The sequence below is a fragment of the Nymphaea colorata genome, chromosome 6 (assembly GCF_008831285.2).
Source record: "Nymphaea colorata isolate Beijing-Zhang1983 chromosome 6, ASM883128v2, whole genome shotgun sequence".
In the NCBI taxonomy this organism is placed as follows: Eukaryota; Viridiplantae; Streptophyta; class Magnoliopsida; order Nymphaeales; family Nymphaeaceae; genus Nymphaea; species Nymphaea colorata.
This window is the reverse complement of record NC_045143.1, coordinates 17,582,415-17,605,628: the sequence shown is the minus strand read 5'-3', so window position 1 is coordinate 17,605,628 and position 23,214 is coordinate 17,582,415. Positions and strand designations below refer to the sequence as shown.

General features: G+C 40.2%; 4 protein-coding genes across 4 annotated transcripts; all 4 read left to right on the top strand.

The window, feature by feature from the left end:
- Positions 1-624: 624 nt before the first annotated feature.
- Positions 625-1,877, top strand: LOC116256202 (polygalacturonase inhibitor-like). The gene has a single exon (XM_031632487.2). It carries the CDS (start codon positions 689-691, stop codon positions 1,712-1,714), a length of 1,026 nt encoding a protein of 341 aa, XP_031488347.1. The 5' UTR covers positions 625-688; the 3' UTR covers positions 1,715-1,877.
- A 5,012-nt stretch (positions 1,878-6,889) lies between these two features.
- On the top strand, positions 6,890-8,135 carry LOC116256201 (polygalacturonase inhibitor-like). The gene has a single exon (XM_031632486.2). The coding sequence runs from the start codon at positions 6,941-6,943 to the stop codon at positions 7,964-7,966; it is 1,026 nt and encodes a 341-aa protein (XP_031488346.1). The 5' UTR covers positions 6,890-6,940; the 3' UTR covers positions 7,967-8,135.
- A 7,827-nt stretch (positions 8,136-15,962) lies between these two features.
- LOC116256348 (polygalacturonase inhibitor-like) lies at positions 15,963-16,946 on the top strand. The gene has a single exon (XM_031632701.2). The coding sequence runs from the start codon at positions 15,963-15,965 to the stop codon at positions 16,944-16,946; it is 984 nt and encodes a 327-aa protein (XP_031488561.1).
- A 3,975-nt stretch (positions 16,947-20,921) lies between these two features.
- LOC116256542 (polygalacturonase inhibitor-like) lies at positions 20,922-22,374 on the top strand. Its single transcript, XM_031632935.2, has one exon. It carries the CDS (start codon positions 21,010-21,012, stop codon positions 21,976-21,978), a length of 969 nt encoding a protein of 322 aa, XP_031488795.1. The 5' UTR covers positions 20,922-21,009; the 3' UTR covers positions 21,979-22,374.
- Positions 22,375-23,214: the final 840 nt, after the last annotated feature.

Genomic DNA, 23,214 nt, shown 5'->3' with positions numbered 1-23,214 from the left:
TAAGAGAGTACCCAAAACAGAGAGAGACGTGAGAAAGGAATGGGGGCACCATCGAGTGCCCTCCCCTTTTATCGCCCGCCCGTCACTTAAGAGACGGGCCGGGTCGGGTCCTCTCTTGAGGCTGGACCCGACCCAACACAGACTGCCAAAGATTTGGCAGGACCCGTCAAATTAAAAAATAAAGTTTAGGTAAACGAAAATAAACTTTAAATTTTCGTGAAAAAGGGAGAGAAATGGGTCGGGTTAAACGAGTCCAGCTCTATCGACTCGAGCTCAAATCAGTAATTTCGGACGAGTTCGTTGAACATTCCTAGTTACAGAAATACATTTAAATACTAACTCACGTTAATTGCAGAATAAATAATATTATCTTAACAGAGAGCGTGACATTGCTTTTAACATATTGCACCTACCACTACCATATATCAATGGCTAAAGCAACTTAATTTGTGTGAGCATGGAAAGTTCCTTCGTAATTCTTTGGCTGTTTTGACCAGTCAACGACAAGTGAGATCCTGACTTGAGAGACCGTGTGCTGAAACAACAGTCACACAGGCGTCACCAGAAACGATTACTGATTTGAACTGGAAGAAACCCGTTCCCCAAGCGGATCAGTGGGAGCTTTTATAAATTAGGAGAAGAAAGTGCCTATACCCGTACTTATCCCAGAGGAAGAATTGAGCTCTAGATGTATAGGAAAATGGCTTCCGGCCGTCGCCCTGTCTGCCTTCTCTCCTTGCTCTTCCTCTTCCTCTTCCTCTTCTTCTCGCCTGCCCTTTCGGCCGGCCGCTGCAACCCGGACGACATGGCCGCCCTCCTCGACATCAAGAAGGCCATGGGCACCCCCTACGTGCTCATCTCATGGGACCCCAAGGTCGACTGCTGCAGCTGGCTCACCGTCACCTGCGACCCCAAGACCAACCGCATCTCCCAGCTCGAAATCTTCGCCGGCAACGTCTCCGGCACCATCTCCCCTTCGGTGGGAAAGCTCACGGCCCTCACGCAGCTCACAATGCGGAAGCTCACCGGCCTCACCGGCCCCATCCCCCCGGCCATCTGCGCCCTCACCCGCCTCACCCTCCTAAGCCTCGACTGGAACCAGCTGTCCGGTCCCATCCCCGCCTGCCTCTCGAGCCTCCGAGCCCTTACCTACCTCGATCTCTCCTTCAACCAGTTGAGCGGCCCGATTCCGCCTAGCCTGGCTCAGCTCCCCAAGCTCAGCGCCCTCCACCTGGACCGCAACCAACTCACCGGGCAGATCCCCGACTCCTTCGGCCGCTTCCGGGGATCGGTGCCGGACCTCTACCTCTCCCACAACAACCTTTCCGGTCAGATCCCGGAGTCGCTAGGCGCCATGAACTTCGTCAACATTGACCTGTCGAGGAACAGGTTCGAAGGTAACGCCTCGTGGCTGTTTGGGTCGTGGAAGTCCACCCAAGTTCTGGACATCTCCCGGAATCTCTACCTCAGCTTCGATTTCTCGAACGTCAGCTTCCCCAGTACGCTAACGACGCTGCACATCGAGCACAACGAGATCTATGGTGTCATCCCCAACAGTATCCTAAAGCTCACGAATCTTCAGGAGCTCAACGTCAGCTACAACCGGCTGCACGGCTGGATCCCCCAAGGACCCATCATGAAGAAGTTCGACGAGTACTCCTTCTCCCACACCAACGGCCTCTGCGGGCCTCCATTAACTGGCTGTTCTGGATAGTCTGACATCCCTTTTTGTCCCTGAAAAGTTGCAGAGAAAAAAGAGAAGATGAACTGCCGATCTGAGTGCCCCTTCTCTCGCAGAGTGAACGAATCTGTTTGTGTAATGAATAAAGCCAATGTGGAATATTATATTTTGACGTAATGAACTTAAGTGTTCCCAATTTGAAGTGTTGATTAATCATAAGTTTGGTTGCTGATTCTTCTTCGGCTTTTCCCCGTAACAATAAAAGAACCATTCATTGAATCACCGATCACAAGCTATCACTATGCCTTCTTAGAGCTTTCCCATGGTTCAGCCGAGCTTTGCCTTTAAGATTAATAATCAAACTGAATAAATACCATCTATTATATATTCTTCCCTTCTTCTCCATATTATTGATGATGGAGGAGAATACCAAGTATGTTCGGTCGGTCGAATTAGTCAGAGTCACCCTTGTCCTAAAAAACTAAAGTCTCTTTAAATAGTTAACTGAACAGTTGATTACAAAAAGTAACATTAAACTTGTCATGTATTCACAAATAAGAGCCTTTTAATTAGTAATAAAATTGAAATATCTGAATTAGTTAACTATTTAAAGAGATCTTACTGATCACTCATTTGTCTTTGATTCAAGGAAGATAGACTAAATAACTGAGTTTATGCTTCTCGGCAGCTGCTAGTCGAGATATCAGATTCGTATTGACTCACAGGGCTGAATGCAAAGGCACGTGAGATCTAGCTTACTCGCTATTGAAAAACTGTAACTCAATTGGCCGAGCTGAGTGTCAGATAAACCTATGTCCTTAATTCAATTCCTGAAAAGCAATATCATAATGGTATTAAGAAATTGTGCGGTGAATCTAGGATTGTCGGCTGATGGTTAATATGACAGAGTTTCGCCATCCCTCTTCCTCTCTCCGTGTTTGTCTTTTCCCGCACGCTGACTGGAGTACTTGATTTTTTTCTTTTTGAAAAATAAAAAGAGTACACAACGATGTTGCCGTGCGCCTTTCCAATTATTTTTAAAATACTTTTTAGAGCTTTAGCTTTTTTATATTGTCAAAAAATGAGTTTTATTCGCAATTATTTGAGCTCCAGCACACCATTCAATTGATCAAATGCTGATTTTTCTAACACAAGTACTCTCCTAATTGTCTATTTCCAAATTTAGACTTCTTTCTTTCAGAAATTTCAAATCAATTATTGTTCTTCGGGGAATGTCGAGATATTTATAGCAATGCTCTTAGGTAGTTCAGTATGGAAATAACAATATCTTAATTAATATCAACCACATTTTAAGGGATAACATGTGACTTCATCATATTCGCAAGTACCTTTTTTCATGAAACAAATAATAAGCCATGCATCTCAATTTTTTTATTTATATCCAAAATCATCCTTTACGTCATATTAATTTTTTTTTTGGGACTAAATTTGACAGATTTCTACTCATTATTTTAATATAGTTATAACTTCAAGTATGGATTAATTTGCCTCAATAAGAGAAGCGTAGAGCACTAATTTGAAAACGTTCGAAAGAAAATTAGCCCATGAGGTGAGGTGTTATAAAAAATTGTACACTTCTCCTTGCTCTACAAGCTAACCGAATTAAACTTCACATCAAAGGTCATCACTTTCAAGTGGAGCTGGCAGCGTAGGAAGCCCATAAGAGGGAGGGGCGTGGAAGGGACACGAGGACGAAAGGGTTCACCGTCTTCAGGCCTGTTGCTTTGGAGGGGACGGGCATCACGCCGTTCCCTCTTGAGGGCCTGTGCACAGAACGCCCTTTAAAGTTGATTGCCAAACTACTGTGGCTTCTGTTATTCACTAAACACATTCTTGAAATTTAAGCACAAGATGGCAGACAACCAGTGGATTCTTCGCGCGCTTCCTCTTGTTCCTTTCAGGGAAAATGATAAGTCCTCCCTTAATGCCTTTAAACGGGCTCTCCGCCATGACTTTCATTAGGGGGAGCCTCTGATAGCAGCCTCGCAATAAAGAGGCACGATACAAAAGCCGCCTCTTTTAGCGCATGCTAAAGCGCATGAAGCCGCGTCCACCTTTCCTCGGTCATGACGACGACGTTTTGTTCTGGTTCGCACAAGATATCCACAGATGATATTCATTGTTTTTTTTTTTCTCTCAAATTTTACCCTCATTTTCTATGCCGACGCATCATCCCTTTTTGCTTCGTCCAACTTTGACAAATTTATAATTGATATTGGCATTTCTATTAATTATATCCAGCGCAAGGCCCGGCCCGGCCCGGCCCATTTGTAATTGGTTAAGCAAAACGGGATGGGCCAGGTAGGACCGGTCAGAATAATTATGCATTTTAAAAAACACAAGTCGTTTGACTCATTTCTGTAATAAATTTGACATTTATATCATTTTTATGGCAACAAGTAAATATCTATTTGACATTTATATTGTTTCTGTAATAAATTTTCAATCGTGGGTTATGATCTTGATGCCAACAAGTAAATATCATACATTTTTCTGTTATCTCGTGATATCATAAACGATATCTCATACTTATGTTTACCATTATCTAAAACATTCATCTATTATCTCATTATTTCATAAATCTTTTCTTATCTAATAAACATTATCTCATACTTATGTTTAGCAATATCTCATATACTCGTTCATTATCTCACTATTCTGTTATTATCTCATAAAAATTACTTCATACTTATGTGTTATTTCATACTTATTGGTTATCTCATGCGCATGCATATGAAATGTTCGGTCATGAAAGTAAATATGCATATAATAGGATCTAATTCGGCGTACGCTCGTTATACACATAGAGTGGCGTACCAAACTTGCTCTCTTTAAAGGGAGCTCAGAGCACTCCAAATCAAGAACATTTAGGTCTTTCCAGTCTAAATAACAAAAAGAAATAACTCTGATCACAAAGTAAAATCTTTTTATAAAGAAAAAGGAAAAAGCCCTTTGAAAGGAGAAAAGTGATCTTCATAGTTATGTGCTTGCTTGTGAGGAGCTAAAACAAGCCATGTGCCTTAATAGTACCCAGCCTCATTGCTTCTCTTGAAACATTTCATTATGTTCAATAAAACGAGTAGGGATGTTAATATATTAGATTTGGATTATATATTTGTTGAATCATTTTGAAAAAATCAGATAAGAAAAAAAAAGTTGAATATTCAATTAAGAAATTGGATTATATTCAACTTTAAGAAATGATAGATTTAGATTCAGATATGCATAAATATTTGAATGGATTCTGATTTGCATCAAATTTATTTTTAAATAAATATCTTAAATCCAATGCTCTTACATTTAGAAAATTACCCCAATTTGATTCAAAATTCAAATTTGGATATAAATGTAAGAATTAGAGGCAGATTGCAAAATCAGAGTTTGAATTTGGATTTAGATATGACTTTTGTTTCTTTCGTAATCAAATTCAAATTTGAATCCAAATATGTGAACATCCATAAAAGTAGACTTATAAGGATGTATGCCATTTAAATCTTATCCTTTGACATCCCTAAAAGAGAGCTCTTAAAGTCTCAAAAACCCGTTAATTTCTTCAGTCATTTTCACTCATCACTCACGGTTGATAAAAAAATAAGTAATAGCAAATTGTAACAGATAGGGATGTTCAAGGAGCGAGGTGAGCCCGAGTCTCAACTTGCTTGTTACTCGCTCGTTTACACTGACATATACCTCATCAAATATCTGGCATTACCAAGTGCATGCTAAATTATCCATGTCGATCAGAACATAGTAGACAAAAGAGAGAAGGGATAAAAATAACACGAAAGCTCAAAAGGAAAGGATTCTGCGTGGGCAGCATGAGAGCAGAAAAAAGAGATTGGGGCAATGGAAAAGAAATAATCATACGAGAAAAAAAATGAGAGAAGGGATAGAAAATAACACGAAAGCTCCAACAGAAGGGATTCTGCGTGGGTGGGGCTGCATGGGAATATAAAAAAGAGATTGGGACAATGGTTAAAAAGAATCATACAAGAAAAAAAACTGATTCACACAAAGTATTTTCAAATAAAATTAAAGCTACAACCACGATCATTTATGACTATATGCTATGATGTAGCTAAGCTGCCAAACTCGCCAATATCAATTTGCTCCTCCTTAACCACCACAGAAAAGAAAAAAAAAATGAAGTATAAATATAATGGCATAATTCATATCTAAAGCCAATACCAAAAGTAAGAGAAAAATAGCATACCTTATAGTGGGACTGTGCTGAAGTAGCCCAAATGATGCATCTTGATGGAGATGCAGAGATTGTATACGATTCCCAGTTTGAAAAATCAGTTTTCTCCCACTACCGGCACCAAGCCCAAGAAACGTAAGAAGAAGAAGAAGAAGAAGCATCACCTGTAAGGCTGTAACAATGAAGGATGAATTTCCCTCATTGGTTACAAAATCAAATCCCTAAACCCCTAAACAAACTCATTAAGTGAAAAACAGAGAGAAGAGATTGGGGCAAAGGATTGAAGGAGCACCAGTCCAACAACCAGACTCTAAAGCTTTGGCAGGACAAGTGGACATAATCCCAGCCGGCGGGCCACCGGCAGACCAGGAGAGAGAGAGCGGGAGAGCTGGAGAGGAGACGAAGAGCAGGCGCAGCAGCGGCAAAGGCACAAAGCTAAAGGCTGGCCGAGCGGTTCTACGAAGTTTCAAAACGAAAATAAACTTCAGGGTTCTCAACGTAATGTTAAAATTTTCGTGAAAAAGGCAGAGAAACGAGTCGGGTTAAACGAGTCCAGCTCTATCGACTCGAGCTCGACCCGTTTACTAACGAGGCAAGCTCAAATCATTAATTTCGGACGAGTTCGAGTGGACCTCAAGCTGGCTTGGACTCGTTGAACATTCCTAGTTACTGACATGCATTTAAATACTAACTCACGTTAATTATAGAATAAATAATATTACCTACCTACCTCTACCATATATCAATGGCTAAAGCAACTTAATTTGTGTGAGCATGGAAAGTTTCTTCGTAATTCTTTGGCTGCTTTGACCAGTCAACGACAAGTGATATCCTGACTTCAGAGACCGTGTGCTGGAACAAATGAACAGTCATACAGGTGCCGCCAAGTCGCTTCTTCCCTCCACCGGAAGAGCCCAACGAATACTGTTTTGAACTGGAAGAAACCCGTTTTCCAAGCGGATAAGGGGGAGCTTTATAAATTGGGAGAAGCAAGTGCCTATACCCGCACTTATCCCAGAGGAAGAATTGAGCTCTAGATGTATAGGAAAATGGCTTCCGGCCGTCGCCCTGTCTGCCTTCTCTCCTTGCTCTTCCTCTTCCTCTTCCTCTTCTTCTCGCCTGCCCTTTCGGCCGGCCGCTGCAACCCGGACGACATGGCCGCCCTCCTCGACATCAAGAAGGCCATGGGCAACCCCTACCTGCTCATCTCATGGGACCCCAAGGTCGACTGCTGCAGCTGGCTCACCGTCACCTGCGACCCCAAGACCAACCGCATCTCCCAGCTCGAAATCTTCGCCGGCAACGTCTCCGGCACCATCTCCCCTTCGGTGGGAAAGCTCACGGCCCTCACGCAGCTCACAATGCGGAAGCTCACCGGCCTCACCGGCCCCATCCCCCCGGCCATCTGCGCCCTCACCCGCCTCACCCTCCTAAGCCTCGACTGGAACCAGCTGTCCGGTCCCATCCCCGCCTGCCTCTCGAGCCTCCGAGCCCTTACCTACCTCGATCTCTCCTTCAACCAGTTGAGCGGCCCGATTCCGCCTAGCCTGGCTCAGCTCCCCAAGCTCAGCGCCCTCCACCTGGACCGCAACCAACTCACCGGGCAGATCCCCGACTCCTTCGGCCGCTTCCGGGGATCGGTGCCGGACCTCTACCTCTCCCACAACAACCTTTCCGGTCAGATCCCGGAGTCGCTAGGCGCCATGAACTTCGTCAACATTGACCTGTCGAGGAACAGGTTCGAAGGTAACGCCTCGTGGCTGTTTGGGTCGTGGAAGTCCACCCAAGTTCTGGACATCTCCCGGAATCTCTACCTCAACTTCGATTTCTCGAACGTCAGCTTTCCCAGTACGCTGACGACGCTGCACATCGAGCACAACGAGATCTATGGTTCCATCCCCGACAGTATCCTGCAGCTCACGAACCTTCAGGTGCTCAACGTCAGCTACAACCGGCTGTGCTGCAGGATCCCCCAAGGACCCATCATGAAGAAGTTCGACGAGTATTCCTTCTCCCACACCAACAGCCTCTGCGGGCCTCCATTACCTGACTGTTATTATTGATAGTCTGACATCCCTTATTGTCCCTGATAAGTTGCAGAGAAAAAAGGGAAGATGAACAGCCGATCTGAGTGCTCCGTCTCTCGAAGTGAAGAATCTGTTTGTGTAATGAATAAAGCCAATGTGGAATATTATATTTTGACGTAATGAACTTAAGTGTTTCCAATTTGAAGTGTTGACTAAATAACAGAGTTTATGCTTCTCGGCAGCTGCTGGTCGAGATATCAGATTCGTATTGACTCACAGGGCTGAATGCAAAGGCACGTGAGATCTAGCTTACTCGCTATTGAAAAACTGTAACTCAATTGGCCGAGCTGAGTGTCAGATAAACCTATGTCCTTAATTCAATTCCTGAAAAGCAATATCATAATGGTATTAAGAAATGTTGCGGTGAATCTAGGATTGTCGGATGATGGTTAATATGACAGAGTTTCGCCATCCCTCTTCCTCTCTCCGTGTTTGTCTTTTCCCGCACGCTGACTGGAGTACTTGATTTTTTTCTTTTTGAAAAATAAAAAGAGTACACAACAATGTTGCCGTGTGCCTTTCCAATTATTTTTAAAATACTTTTTAGAGCTTTAGCTTTTTTATATTGTGAAAAAATGAGTTTTATTTGCAATTATTTGATGTCCAGCACACCATTCAATTGATCAAATGCTGATTTTTCTAACACAAGTACTCTCCTAATTGTCTATTTCCAAATTTAGACTTCTTTCTTTCAGAAATTTCAAATCAATTATTGTTCTTCGGGGAATGTCGAGATATTTATAGCAATGCTCTTAGGTAGTTCAGTATGGAAATAACAATATCTTAATTAATATCAACCACATTTTAAGGGATAACATGTGACTTCATCATATTCGCAAGTATCTTTTTTCATGAAACAATAATAAGCCATGCATCTCAATGTTTTTTATTTATATCCAAAATCATCCTTTATGTCATATTAATTTTTTTTTGGGACTAAATTTGACAGATATCTACTAATTATTTTAATATAGTTATAACTTCAAGTATCGATTAATTTGCCTCAATAAGAGAAACGTGGAGCACTAATTTGAAAACGTTCAAAAGAAAATTAGCCCATGAGGTGAATAGTGTTACAAAAAATTGTACACTTCTCTTTGCTCTACAAGCAAACCGAATTAAACTTCACATCAAAGGTCATCACTTTCAAGTGGAGCTGGTAGTGTAGGAAGCCCGTAAGAGGGAGAGGGGCGTGAAGGGACAGGAGGACTAAAGGGTTCACTGTCTTCAAGCCCGTTCCCTCTAGAGGGTACCCATCGCACAGAGTGCCCTTTAAAGTTGATTGACAAAGTACTGTGGCTTCTGTTATTCACTAAACAGTGACACACATTCTTGAAATTTGAGCACAAGATGGCAGACAACCAGTGGATTCTTCACGCGCTTCCTCTTGTTCCTTTGAGGGAAAAGGATAAGTCCTCCCTTAATGCCTTTGTGGGTCAACTAAAGAAGAAACAAAGTCTTCGCTCTCCGCCATGACTTTCATTAGGGGGAGCCTCTGATAGCAGCCTCGCAATAAATAGACACGATACAAAAGCCGCCTCTTTTAGCGCATGCGAAAGCGCGTGAAGCCGCGTCACCTTTCTTCGGTGATGATGACGACGTTCTGTTCCGGTTCGCACAAGATATCCATCGAAGATATTCATTGTTTTTTTTTCTCAAATTTTACCCTCATTTTCTATGCCGACTCATCATCCCTTTTTGCTTCGTCCAACTTGACAATTTTATAATTGATATTCGCATTTTTATTAATTCTATAGGATGATGGGGCTGGACCTGAGGGCAATGTGTCAATAGAATCGTAAGGTTTGGTATGTTCTTACCAAAACTGGTTTGATTCAACAGCACAAACAACTAGGCCTAGGCATGGGGCCGAGTCAGCCCACCACAAGTCTGCCTGGTTACAACCCCAGCACTTACTAGGCTGGCCCGCTACTTGGCCTGCTTTTAAACGGGCTGCGCTGAGCCATGTACCGGGCCAACATCACCCAGCCCAAGGCCCGGCCCATTTCTAATTGGTTAAGCAAAACGGGATGGGCCAGGCCAGGCCGGTCAGCATAATTGTGCATTTTAAAAAACACGTCATTTGGCTCACTTCTCCAGTAAATTTGACATTTATATCATTTTTATGGCAAAAAGTAAATATCTATTTGACATTTATATTGTTTCTGTAATAAATTTTCAATTGTGGGTTAAGATCTTGATGCATAACTTCGATTAATTTGATTATATAAGAGTTTGAAATAAGCTAGAGCGCTAGACAACATTCAAATAGGTTAGAGTTAAATTTGAAGAATATATAAGAGACCCTATGGTCTAACTTAACGTAAGGCTCACTATAAATTCATCGCTCTAGAATTGCAAATTTAGGAACTCCATCTACAAATCCTTGGATCTGAAATACAATGACTAGTTGCTACGAAATGATATCATCGTTCACGCACTTTTCATGTAAGAGTTTAAAATCACAAGATCTTACATCACCTTCTATCTCAAACATCTTTTGAATTTCATTAGATTAGATATGCCTGAATCATAAGAATTTAAAGTCACAATAACTTATATCAAAATAGTTTGCTATCAGACTATCAGTCCAAAATAGTAATATATCCAAATGCTAACATGAAAATAATAACATTAATATGAAGATTTCATTAACTTCGAAGAAATAATCATGAGTTTCAATAGTTTACATATCCAAGAGTTTTAATAGTTTTACAAGTTATTATAATCAACAAAGAAACCACCAAACACCAAGGCTTCCTTAGCATCACAAAAAATATTGTCTGCAAAAGAGTTTCAATAGTTAGTTTACAAATTACATAAATACAAAACATTATAAATTGAAAAAGATCTACCATGATAATCATGCTTGTATCAGCATTCCTCATCAACTTTTTTTTGTCGTCATGAGAACAGTAACACATATCAATGTAAGCATAGTACTATGTTAATATATAAAACAAATTAGATTGAACGATGAACATCTTGCACTTCATACAAGTTGTGTTCATCACGAATCCAGCTCCATGTGCAAATTATGCTTTAACGTTCTTAAGAGTGGTTGAACATCGATAATCATTAAGAATTCTTCTTGATATATTAAATGTCGACTTTGAAGTAATTGTAAATACAAGAATTGTTAATGCATCTACAACTATCTTGGCTAAAATTTTATTTTGTTTTCATTCACCTTCCACCAAGAAAATATGTGAAGTTTTCAATAGGTAAAATTTCTTCCATTGGATTAGTCAAATATTTTTTCAAATCTATACGAGTCACTATAAATGATAAAATACTAAAGTATGCTTTGAACTCAGATCTCGTTAAACTTCTATATTCTTCATTTGTAATTATGGAAGTAGATGTATTGCCCCTTTCTATATCTCTTGCAGCACTATCACCATAAATGTTTCTATACAGAGCATATAATTTATGAAGGGTGTTATCTATGATCTCATATTTTACTATTGTATTAGGTTTATCCAAACTATCAAACAAAAAATCAAGTACGACAATGTGAACCTAGGATCTAAAATATATGCAATTTCAAAAAGAATAATATAATGCTTGAAGAATTTGTCAATTTGAGCATCTATTTCTCGTATATCAACACTGAAAAGAGGGATGTGTACCTTCAGCAACAACATGCTAACCGTCAACTGGACTGCTGGAAAGTGCTATCGCATATCTCTTTTTGACGACAACTTTGAATGCTGAAAGAAGGGATCATGGTTTGATATTGTAATTGTCTTTCATGGTTCATGATACTAAAGGTCACTGATTGAGGTTAGACAAATCCTGAAAAGTGTAGGGCGGAACATCGGTCTCAAACAAAGGGAAGAAAAGAGGCAAAGGGAAGAAAAGAGGCAAACGTCATGAGCTTTCCCCTAATTGAAAAGCAAATGCTTTATGCAAAAAGTGCACTTGCTTCACTTTGGCTGATTCAGACAAGATTCATTGGAAGCACATTTGAGCACAATAGGCTAAGGACTTCATTCCTGTTCTAACCTTCGCTTTGTCTTTCTGGCCTAACTTCTTGCATTTTGTATGCTAATGTCCTTATATATTCATTTGCTGCCACACGATGTCTATGGAAATGCTAGTAAATTGATGCAATTTCTTCAAAAACAAGATTAGCCGTCACTTTCTTAGTAGTAAGGAATAGATTCGTTGCAATGTAGAATACCTTAAAAAACTAACATAAATCAGGTGCATGAGACTACTCATTGTGAGAAAGCAAAGATACATATTAGGATTACATGAAGCTATTTGTTAAATGACATCTTTAAATAACAATGCATCTCTAAACATGTTATATCTAGAGTTCTATTCAGTTGGAGCATTGTAGTTTAAACTTTTTTTTCCTACCCAAACCCATTGCCTTTATACATTTCTTGGAAGCATGTAGTCGTTTTGGTGATCTCATTACATATTTTACACTATCACAAATTTTTGAAATTGTATTAACCATACTATCTTTAATGATGAAATTTATAATATGTGCACCAGAACGAATGTGAAAGTATATTCCCATCAATAGAAATGATATATTATTTTTTTTGTTTGGTCACTTTTAGTAAACCAATTCCATTGTCATGTGTTGAATAGTTATCAATAGTAATAAAAAATAACTTCAATTGAATTTTCCACTCAATGGTAATACATTCTGATAAAACATCACATATGCAATTTGCATTATGTGGTGGAGACACATGTACAAAATTAAGTAGATAGAAATATAATTTCTGATCTCTATCAATATATTGTGCTATCAGACATAAGTATTTTAATGTTTGTTGTGAGGACCACATATCAAATGTCAATGAAACTCGCTGAACATTATTGAAAACCCTTTGATATCTCATTTTCGTAATCTCGAACGTTGGCTAAACTTCTTTTGTTAGCATTATTTTGAAAAATGAAAAAAACCTTGATATCTCAATTTCGTAATCTCGAACGTTGGCTAAAATTCTTTTGTTAGCATTATTTTGAAATTTGGAAAAAACTTTGAATTTTATGCATTTACAAGCTCATTATAATATTCATAAGTTGAAAAACTAAAAGTGCACACATCATTGTGCACCTAGCCACACATTTCCTTATATTCTCTATATCAAATTTATGTAGGCAAAGTGAAGTTGCACTAGATTCACTAATTACAAATGACAAAGTCTGTTATTTTTCATAATTAATTTGTTTTTGAGTACATGAATCTTTGTGTCATTTTTTGTGGCTAGTCCCATTAGCACTGTCTCCATCTAATCCTTCAACACAATGTTTGCATTTCGCATATTCTTTTTCCTTAAATTTGACCAATGTAAAGTCATTCCACACTATTGAAGTTTTTTCTGTCCCTTAGAAACAACTTCCCTCTCAATAGATGAATAAGCTTTTTTTTTTTTTTTTTTTTTATGTTTGTAGTGGGATGATATTCATCCCAGACTCAATCGTATCAATCTTATCTGAAACATCCAAACTATTAGAAAGTACACAGCATACTTATACATACAAACAAAAAACAAATCTTGTCGACAAAATAAAGAACCTAATTCTAAACATACCTATAGTTTGGGATGTTGCATAGAAGATGGCCAATAATAAGAATGACATCAAGCTAGCACATCTGCATTGAAAACCAATTTGTAAATGTACCAACAAGATAACTTTACCAGGTCCTTGGTTTCATTTTCTTGAGGAAAAACTAAAAGTGATTTCTATGGGTTCCCGTTGCTGAGGCATGTTGACAATATTAGCTCCAATCTCACACCTCACATATCCATCTTGAAAATCAAGGAAACACAAAAAAATGAAAGGTCTATGGGGAATAAAAATGGTAACCACTATCACAGATATGTGTGTATTAATGAACGCCAATTCAATTGAACATATAAATAACAAAATGTACTTTTAGGGATGGCCAGAAACTGTTCCTAAAAGCATAGACGAACATTCTTAAAAGTTATTAGGAATGGCATAATGCATTCCTAAAAGCAGTGTTCATAATTACTTTTGGGGCCATTCTTAAAAGTTATTAGGAACGACATGATGCATTTCTAAAAGCAGTGTTCATAATTACTTTTGGGAACAGTTTATGCATGTGTTAGTGAATACCAATTCAATTGAACAGATATACTCGCTGGACAAGTCTATGCTTATACTTTCCTCGAGATGCAAGAAGTTCCATATGTTCATTGAGGTTTAGACGACCAAAGAGGAGAGACAAGGGATTGCTATAGTCTCCCCTCTCCCTCTCTCAGGAAGAACGAAACAGCTTTGATGGAATATTGAGGAAGTAGGAAGGACAGATTATCATTGGAAAAACCCGGCAAGGACCAGCATAATGACGACGTCCCACATGGAAGGCAGGGGCTTGAGGAGGAGAAAGGCAAGGCAGGTGCAAGGCGACCGCTTAGACTATCTATTGCCAAGGCACAAAACCGTGGCCCAGACTATTTTGGCCACGGTTTGGAGGGATATTAGCCCCGGTTTCGGCCTTGGCTAAACGAAGATGAGCAGTTCATGCAATTGGATAACAAAAAAAAAAGAGAGGAAGAAGGACTGCATTTGAAAAACTTGAAATAGAAAAACCATTTCAGTAATAGCTACCGACCAATGCCAAATTGCTAACGAAAAAAATTTAAGCACTTCTTAAGTTTAATATAGGAAATGACGATATTGTCCTTCGGCTTTCGAAATGGATAGGACCTTCACGTCGGACCTGGTGACACTTGGACAGATGACTCCAAAACGGTGGCTTCTGTTGTCAAATTCAGTAACACTACACATTGTAGACATAAATCAAATGGATAATTCTTCAGGGAAGAAGCACTAGAAACAGTGGATGTCCCACGCGCTTCGTCCCTTTCGTGGTCTGCTTTTGCATAAAAAACAAACAAGTCTTCACTGAAGAGTCGGCTGCCATGGGTCTACAGAAAAGAAACAAAAGTAATTAGCCACCATCATTGACCATAACTTTTCCACTTCCTGCCATGCTTCTGCTAGCAGCCACACAGAAAAGACGCGCACAAGCCGCCTGATCCTCTCTCTCTCTCTCTCGCTACAGGATGAAATGCTCCTCAAATGTCGTTTACCCAATTGATCTCTCTACAATAATTGTCGTTACTAAGTTTACGAAGAAAATAATGTCCAATTCTGAAGCTTTTAGATTTTCCTACAAATATGTCGCTTGCCCTTCTGTTGAAAACATTTTGCTTAAAAAACTTGGTCGTAAGAGAGGAGGCAGGTGGGCGGTTTTGTGTGGCCAGTTGCCCACAGAAACCCACAAGAATTGGCCATCTATATTGATACCTCATAGCCATTTTCTTAATTTACATGTTTCTGCCCCTCAAAGTTCTAAATACCGCTGTCCCTCGGGCAGAAATTTTTAGTTCGGCCCTTGCTTCATGCAGTCGTTGGAACACCTCGTTAGTAATAGCTGCTGAGTTAATTGGCAAAAATATTTCTATAGAAATGGTCCAAAATTTAGTTTGTATTAACAATGTAAAAAGTATGGGTTTGTTTTATTAATGACAAACAATTATTGTAGAAAATGAATTAACCACGAGGTTGTTGCCCCATTGAAAATTATTAAAGTTTATTTACTCGAACTAGCTGTATACTGACATTTTACGGGCTATTTTCTCATGCAAATAAGGTCTCCATGATCCAAAACTTGTAATTTGGTTCTTGCATAAGTTTATTTAATTTCGACAAGCAAAGAAGAGTATTTTAAAGTTAATTCGGAAGTTTCAAAAAATTGTACCCACGACGCATACATTTCCAATAAAGGAGGAACTAATTAGAGACAGCCTATCAAGTGCCACAAGGAAAATAAAAATAACAAAAAAATTTGAATAAAAGAAAAGTCACATTCCCTGGAGCAGCTAGGACATCAAATAATTTTATCAAAGGCCACGCGCTATTATAAAAGAAAAAGGAACGCTAGCCTGCTGCATTCATCTTCAATTTCTCAATGGCCCGCCACTCTTTCTTGAGCTTCTTCTTCATCCTGCTCTCCTTCTCCATAACTTCGTCGGCCTTCCGGTGGCGGTGTCATCAGGATGATGCTGAAAACATTCGCGAGATCTTCAGCGAACTCAATCTCACTCTCACTCAAGATTGCTGCCGCATACATGACGCCTTCCAATGCGACCCCAACACCAGCAGGGTGTATTCTGTCAGGTTAGCTTACTTTGATCACGCAGAAAAGATCCCAGATGCCATTGGCAAGATGACCAACATACAGTATCTGGACATCCATAAGATGCCCAATCTCCGCACTGAGATCCCCTCCTTCATCGCCAATCTCGTGAACCTCAAGATGTTCAGCATCACCTGGACCAACGTGTCCGGAACCATACCAGATTGGCTGCACAAGCTGACCAACCTCGAGTCCATTACCTTCTCCTTCAACAACCTCTCTGGTTCCATACCGGCCTTCTTAGCAGAGGTGCCCAGGATGACATCAATAGCTTTGGACAGGAACCGGTTCACCGGATCGATACCAGAATCGTTCGGCAGATTCAGGAACAGCCTTCCAACCATCAAGCTCGGGTACAACATGCTCAGCGGCGCGATACCAAGGTCTCTAGGTGCCGTCGATTTCAATGAAATCGACCTCCAGCACAACGACCTGACCGGCGATCCGTCTCATCTCTTTAATAACAGATCCAAGTCGACCTGGTTCCTCGATCTGTCCCGGAACCTGTTTGAGTTCGATATGTCGAACGTCGTCTTCCCGACTCGGAACTTGGAGCGGATAGACCTCTCTCACAACATGATCTGGGGCAGCATACCTGATCAGATTCTCGAGGACACCAAGTTGAACTTCTTGAACGTGAGCTACAATAGGCTCTGCGGGAAGATCCCACAAGGAGGGAGACTGCAAGAGTTTGGTGCCTCGTCTTACATGCACAACCGCTGCCTGTGTGGGCAGCCAGTTTCAGCCCAGTGTTAACCTTTGTGGGCGCATGGGATACTCAACACGGGTTAATTAATTAGTCTCTTCCCCCTGGAGTACTACTTCGCTTTTACGCCCAATATGGTAGTCTTAAAATGAAGAGGGCTAAGGATGTACCTTTTTTCCCAATATTGCAATTAGGCAAACAGTCTTAAATGTCTTAGGAGGCATTTGGGTACGTAGAAATCAAAAGAAAGGGGGTCTATATACATTCAAGCAGAAGACGGATTTCCTGTTGCTCAAATGAAGATTAAAAGGAAAATATATACTTATTTGTAATCATGTTCTGATTGCATGCCAGGTCTTGTTGACCGTTAATTTAATTCTCTTAAGCAGACTTAGTTTGGGAATATTCATTGGCTCCTAGAAACTTTTTAATCATCAAGCTATTACATAGAGTATGTCAAATATAATAAGAGGGTACACTTGTTTATTAATTAGTAATTGAGAACATCATCAAAATTAATTTTAGATATATAAACAATTTGGCCAACTTTTTACATCCTTAACTGGAAATGTGCTTTTGTTGATTTAATTAGAACAACCATCTGCCCACAATATGGGTAAATGATTAAAATAACCACAAGATACTTATAAAATGAATTTTCTCGTGCTTATTGCAGCATTCTATTTGTTGAAGTCTTAAAAATGTGCCTATACTGATGAGCGCGTAAATCCTTGAACATCCATAAATCTTACCATTCAATTACTGAACGTCTTGATCGTAGCTTTTCATGGGTAATGATTCATGAAATGCCTATATTCATGTATGAATGTGTGTTTTTATTGTTTAAACCGATACTACATTTATGATTTCTAGTGTTTGGGAGCATGATTCAAATTTCGTTTGAGCAAGAGATAAATTTAAAGGAGGTTAAGTGCATTTTTGTGTTTCCAAACAAATTTGCAGGTAGATCCAGACTTAGGCCCAATCTAAACAATTCGAGATGGATATTGGACCACAGAAGAACCTCAAGATCTAAGACCCAAAATTCACCATGACATTGGCCAAGTACCCGAATTACCACCAAAGGTGGACCCAAGAACTTAGAGGCGATTTGCATATACTATAAATTCCTCAATATTTATGCTCTGATGGGGAAGATGTTCAGACATTGGGAGAACCTTGTTTGTCAGGCCCAATCTCATTCTTCTGAACCCAAAGCTCCCTTATCCCCAGCTAGAACATCTTTCCTTCTTGTCTATTTCTGCTTTTCAATCTACCTTTTTTACTGCTAATATGTCATGTTCCTCAATTGTTAAAACGTTTTTATTTTGAAACCAAGTTGTGTGCACCCTCCTATGCATAAAATTTTCATGCACGTGTGTAGCCCGCAAATTATGTTGTAATACTATCCTCAATGAAAAAACTTATCACATTTGCCTAAGTGCCCTTTTAGTGCACGGATGTACAGAACATGTACTTTTTTTATCTTACCCTCAGGCTTGTTATGGAAAACTCAGGCTGAAGAAAACTTGGTCATCAAACACAAACAGTGAGTATATATCATTACTAGGTCACGATTTATCATTTTACCTTACGTTTTGAAAATATTGAATGCTGGGTGGAATGACAAATCACGATCCAGTAATGATATATACTCACTTCTTCCTTGCTTTCACTACCAGAAAACGGTTGATTTCTGACACTATTTGTACATGAGCACTGACGCAAAGACATGAAGCGTGATAGTACATTAAAGTACTATGGCGCTGGTTAGCCTGCAAGCCACTAAGAGCTTTGACAATGGGTTCGAAAGCGCCAGAGCTGGTTTGCACCTTCCTCGTTGACTTACATAGAGATATTGTGTTTCCTTGTCAAGTGCCATAAATTTCATAGTGGTGATCCTTTGAGACGTAGCACCACTACGAAAGACCCAGTGCTCTGTTTCCTTGCACCAGTAAATTCCTTTCCCATGAAATCCTTCAGACTAAAAGTTGTTCACGCGATGTCTCTGTGTTGGCGATGCTTCCTCCCTCTGCATCTCTCCATCTGCGTCGACAAAGAAATTAGGGTCTCCCACTACATCTCTCCATCACCTGCATCTCACTATTTTCCCATTCAAGCAGCCTGCGTTAGGCAAACACTAGCGATTTTTCATTTGAGGTATGTCTTCATCTCTATCTCTGCCTCTCTCCCTTAGCTGATGCATCTTCTGCCCTCTGAAACCTCTTTGTCTATCGCTTTAGCTGTCTCTTAATCTATCTCAAATCCATCTATATCAATGTTTCTTGTTGGGCACAATAATTAAAACAACAAGGAAACTCGTGCACTTTCTTGGTTTCAAGTGCATTTGATCTTCTTGATGCCTAGGAGTTGTTTAGTTGACATTGGCTAGTCACTAGCCAAGTGAAAAACCCTTTGTGGCTCATGTCTCATTAGCATTTAATTGTTTTTTTTGTTGTCTTAACTATGCCATGGCATTGAATGTTTCTTTTTTGCACAATAATCAGAACAAGTATACTCATGGTCCATTCAACATGCTTTCTAGCTTTCTTTATTGTGCACTTTCGTGAGATTAGGATGGGGAACCCTAATCTTTGCAACAATCTCCAAACAAATGGAGATGTTTGGCTGAGCACTATGTAACAATATTAACAGTCTTGCAAGAAATTGGAAATTTATTTACCTGCATTTTGCATCTAATTGCCATGGAAGTAGTGAATTTCTTACCAGGAAGGTGCAAGAACCACCCTTGCTGGACGACCTCTGTGATAGGCACCCGAGAAGGTGAATGAGCTGTAGAAAATGTTTAAAATGTAAACGCTCGCTGACAAGCAACTCCATCAAGGAAAATCGACTTCCTCAATGCGTTGGCTGCCAATATTGATGGCAATAATGCAGGATGTCTCCTCCCACATTGTCCTTGTTCATCTTCCATCGATCTCGATCCAGAAAGGAAGCACCAATCAAAATAGACTATGGTGATGGATATGATTCAGAGGGTTGCAATGCATGACATAAATGAATAATGGTGGGTAGTTAAAGCCACAGTGTATACATCTGTGTAAATCGGTTTTGAGAGTCTTATTACTGAGTTAATTTCACGTTAAATGCATTGATAATTTTTATGTTTAATTTAAAGTCATCTAGTTATGACATGGCAACTAAGTTATAATGAGTTTTCTTTATGTTTTAATGTCATGTTTAATGACATGAATGCAATGGAGTTATGGCATGACTTTATGTCAGTCATTATGTAGGAGAGAGGTTGTGGGATCTCTTGGACTTACAAATAGTGGTCTTGGAGTCTGTCTCATGGTGTACCAAGATAGAGTTGAGTGTTATGAGTTGTGTGTATCTTTGTTAATTTGATCTACTTCCTTTTCTAATAAAATGAATTGCTCCTGAGGTTTTACAACAGTGCACCACAAGTTTTACCCAACATAGGGTTGGCCACCAAAGGAAAAGCTGGGGGATGTCTAATGAGGGAAGGAAATAAAGGCGACTATTTGGAAAGGAATTGAGTGATCAAAAATCAACTTTAAATACTACTTTGGAAAAAGTTAACGTATATGAGTTGCTTTACAAATACAAAAGCAGATTCATATTGCCGCTGAAGACCTGTTCTTATATCATATATATACTTGCAATTAAGCGTGGCAATTAGAGATATCATCATGCGTAGCTTAATTAAGTTTAACCAGAGGTATCGATTCCTTACTTCATGACAATGACACCCAAAAACAAGGAATCTTGCGGGGGAACATTTCAAGAAAGAGATCACCTCCCCAAGTGCAATGTCATGTACCTTGAACGAAATTGTCCACATCCTCATCGTTATCATCCTAAAAGAAAAAAGACTCTCAAGTCAAATATATTTTTTTAAAGGGCCAAAACGGGGCCCATCTCCGTCCTCATCTTCCAAGTACTCCATTGTTAGTCACCAGATCAGAGTCAACAACACGGCCCTCCAAAACCACAGGCTGCGACAGACCGCTACCCTTGAAGCGGCTTCCACGCCTGCCTACATAATCATCTTCCCCTTCGTCCAGAACTCCGTCCATTAATCCACAAAGTCCTCTCGTAAGCCAAGCAGTGACGGTCGGGACAATCGCAATGCCACGCTTCTCCTTGCTCCTTCCCCTCCTCCTTTGCCTCCTTTTCTTTTGCAGTTTCTCCCATGCCACCCGTTTCCGATGCCACCCCGAGGACAAGCAACTTCTCGATCAGCTCTTTAACATGACCCTCGATTTCGACTGCTGCGCCTTCAAGCCCGTCGGGTGCAATGTGAACACGAGCTGGATCGAATCACTTGACATCTCTGACGACCGGATCACCGGGACCATCCCGCCGGTGCTCGGCAAGATGACCAATTTGATAGTGCTTCAGATAAAAGAGAGCCGAAGCCTCGTCGGCGACATCCCCCCCGCCATTGCCAAGCTCACCAAGCTCACATTCCTCCGGATTGCGTTCACCAACTTCTCCGGACCAATTCCGTCCTGGATCAGCCAACTAAAAGAGCTAGAGTACCTCGACCTCTCCTACAACAAGCTCACCGGTCCAATTCCGTCGTTCCTGTTCGACCTCCCCAAGCTGAAGCGGTTGCGCCTGGACCGGAATCAGCTCACCGGGACGATACCCGAGTCGTCTGGCCGGTTCCGTGGCACCGAGCTGTACCTAGGCCTTAATCAACTCTCCGGAGCCGTGCCGTTGTCCCTTGGCCGCATGGATTTTGAACATATTGAACTCCAGAGGAACCGGTTCGTCGGCAACCCGTCTCACCTCTTCAACAACCGATCCAAGTCTCTGAGTTACATCGACCTGTCCCGGAATCTCTTCGATTTCGATCTAACCAATGTGGTGTTCCCTGTGAAGAACTTGTATCATGTGGATCTCTCCCACAATGCGATAAGTGGTAGCATTCCGGAGCAGGCAGCTGAGGTACCGGCGCTTTCTCTCTTCAACGTGAGCTACAATAGGCTATGTGGAAGGATACCGAACGGTGGACAGTTGCAGAACATAGAAAGCTACTCCTACTTGCACAATAAGTGCCTTTGCGGACCGCCACTCTCTACCAAGTGCTGAGCTTCCTCTCTCTCTCTCTCTCTCTCTCTCTCTTTATATATATATATATATATATATATATATATATATATATGTATATACTTCAGTACTCCTACTTGCACAACAAGTGCCTTTGCTGGCCTCCAGTGTCTACCAAGTGCTAAGCTTTCTCTCTCTCCCTCTCTCTCTCTATCTCTCTCTCTCTCTCTATATATATATATATATATATATAGAAAACTACTCCTACTTGCACAATAACTGCCCTTGCGGGGCCGCCACTCTCTACCAAGTGCTGGTTCCCTCTCTTTCTCTCTCTCCCTCTCTCTAGAGAGAGAGAGAGAGACACTCCCCTTGGCGTTTTGAGAGTATACTTCTGTTGTAAATTATTAGTATTCTAATAAAAGGATTTCTACCGTAGTCCTGTTCTTTGTTGATGTTGCTAATGTCGAATGAATGGGATATGTTGATTAGCTCAATCTCTCTCTCTCTCTCTCTCTCTATATATATATATATATATATATATATTATTCGTCGAAGTAATTAATTGGATTATACAATATCCAGTTGGGACATTTATATGTAGGCGGATGAGTTTTCTTTCAAAACAATCCCCCAAATCTTATGAAAGTCGACTTCCACATGTAACTATTGTTGAACTTTAACTAGTTTCATTTTCTATTTCGTACGTGAACTGCAAGGATATTTATCAAAATACTAACATTAGCAATGTACGAAAGACTTTTTTTCTTTGACAATAACACTTATGGGTCTATCTTGTATTTTGCACTTCTGTTTGTAGCCAAGTATTGTTTGACATTTTCTTGTGTTCTATGCGCACTTTGAGGGGCTTGCAGTTTTGTCACTAGAAATTGATGTTTGAATTACTTTTGCCCTTAAGGTTCCAAATTAGAAAGAACTCATTGAAAACTAAGATTGCAGCTAGATCAAGACAAATTTTTCTTCAGCGTCCAGCGTGCATAATTCAGTAACATTTCAATACTAGGACAATTCATGTCCATGATGGAAGCCAATCTACAACGACCACATGCAAAACAACCACCGTTATAAAGTAAATAAATAGTATATACCTCTTAATAACAATCACTGGTATAGATTGGCCATAACTTTCTCCTCCCACTGTCCATAATCACCTACAGATATATCATGTTGAAGTGGTGTTTCTATATGTCATGAGATTAATGAAATTAAGTTAGCACCTGCAAAACAAAATAATGAATAACAAATAACAAGCTTATT

What these genes read in the sequence shown, in the direction of transcription:
- LOC116256201 (XM_031632486.2), top strand. Translation starts at nt 6,941, where the DNA reads ATGTATAGGAAAATGGCTTCCGGCCGTCGCCCTGTCTGCCTTCTCTCC.
- LOC116256202 (XM_031632487.2), top strand. Translation starts at nt 689, where the DNA reads ATGTATAGGAAAATGGCTTCCGGCCGTCGCCCTGTCTGCCTTCTCTCC.
- LOC116256348 (XM_031632701.2), top strand. Translation starts at nt 15,963, where the DNA reads ATGGCCCGCCACTCTTTCTTGAGCTTCTTCTTCATCCTGCTCTCCTTC.
- LOC116256542 (XM_031632935.2), top strand. Translation starts at nt 21,010, where the DNA reads ATGCCACGCTTCTCCTTGCTCCTTCCCCTCCTCCTTTGCCTCCTTTTC.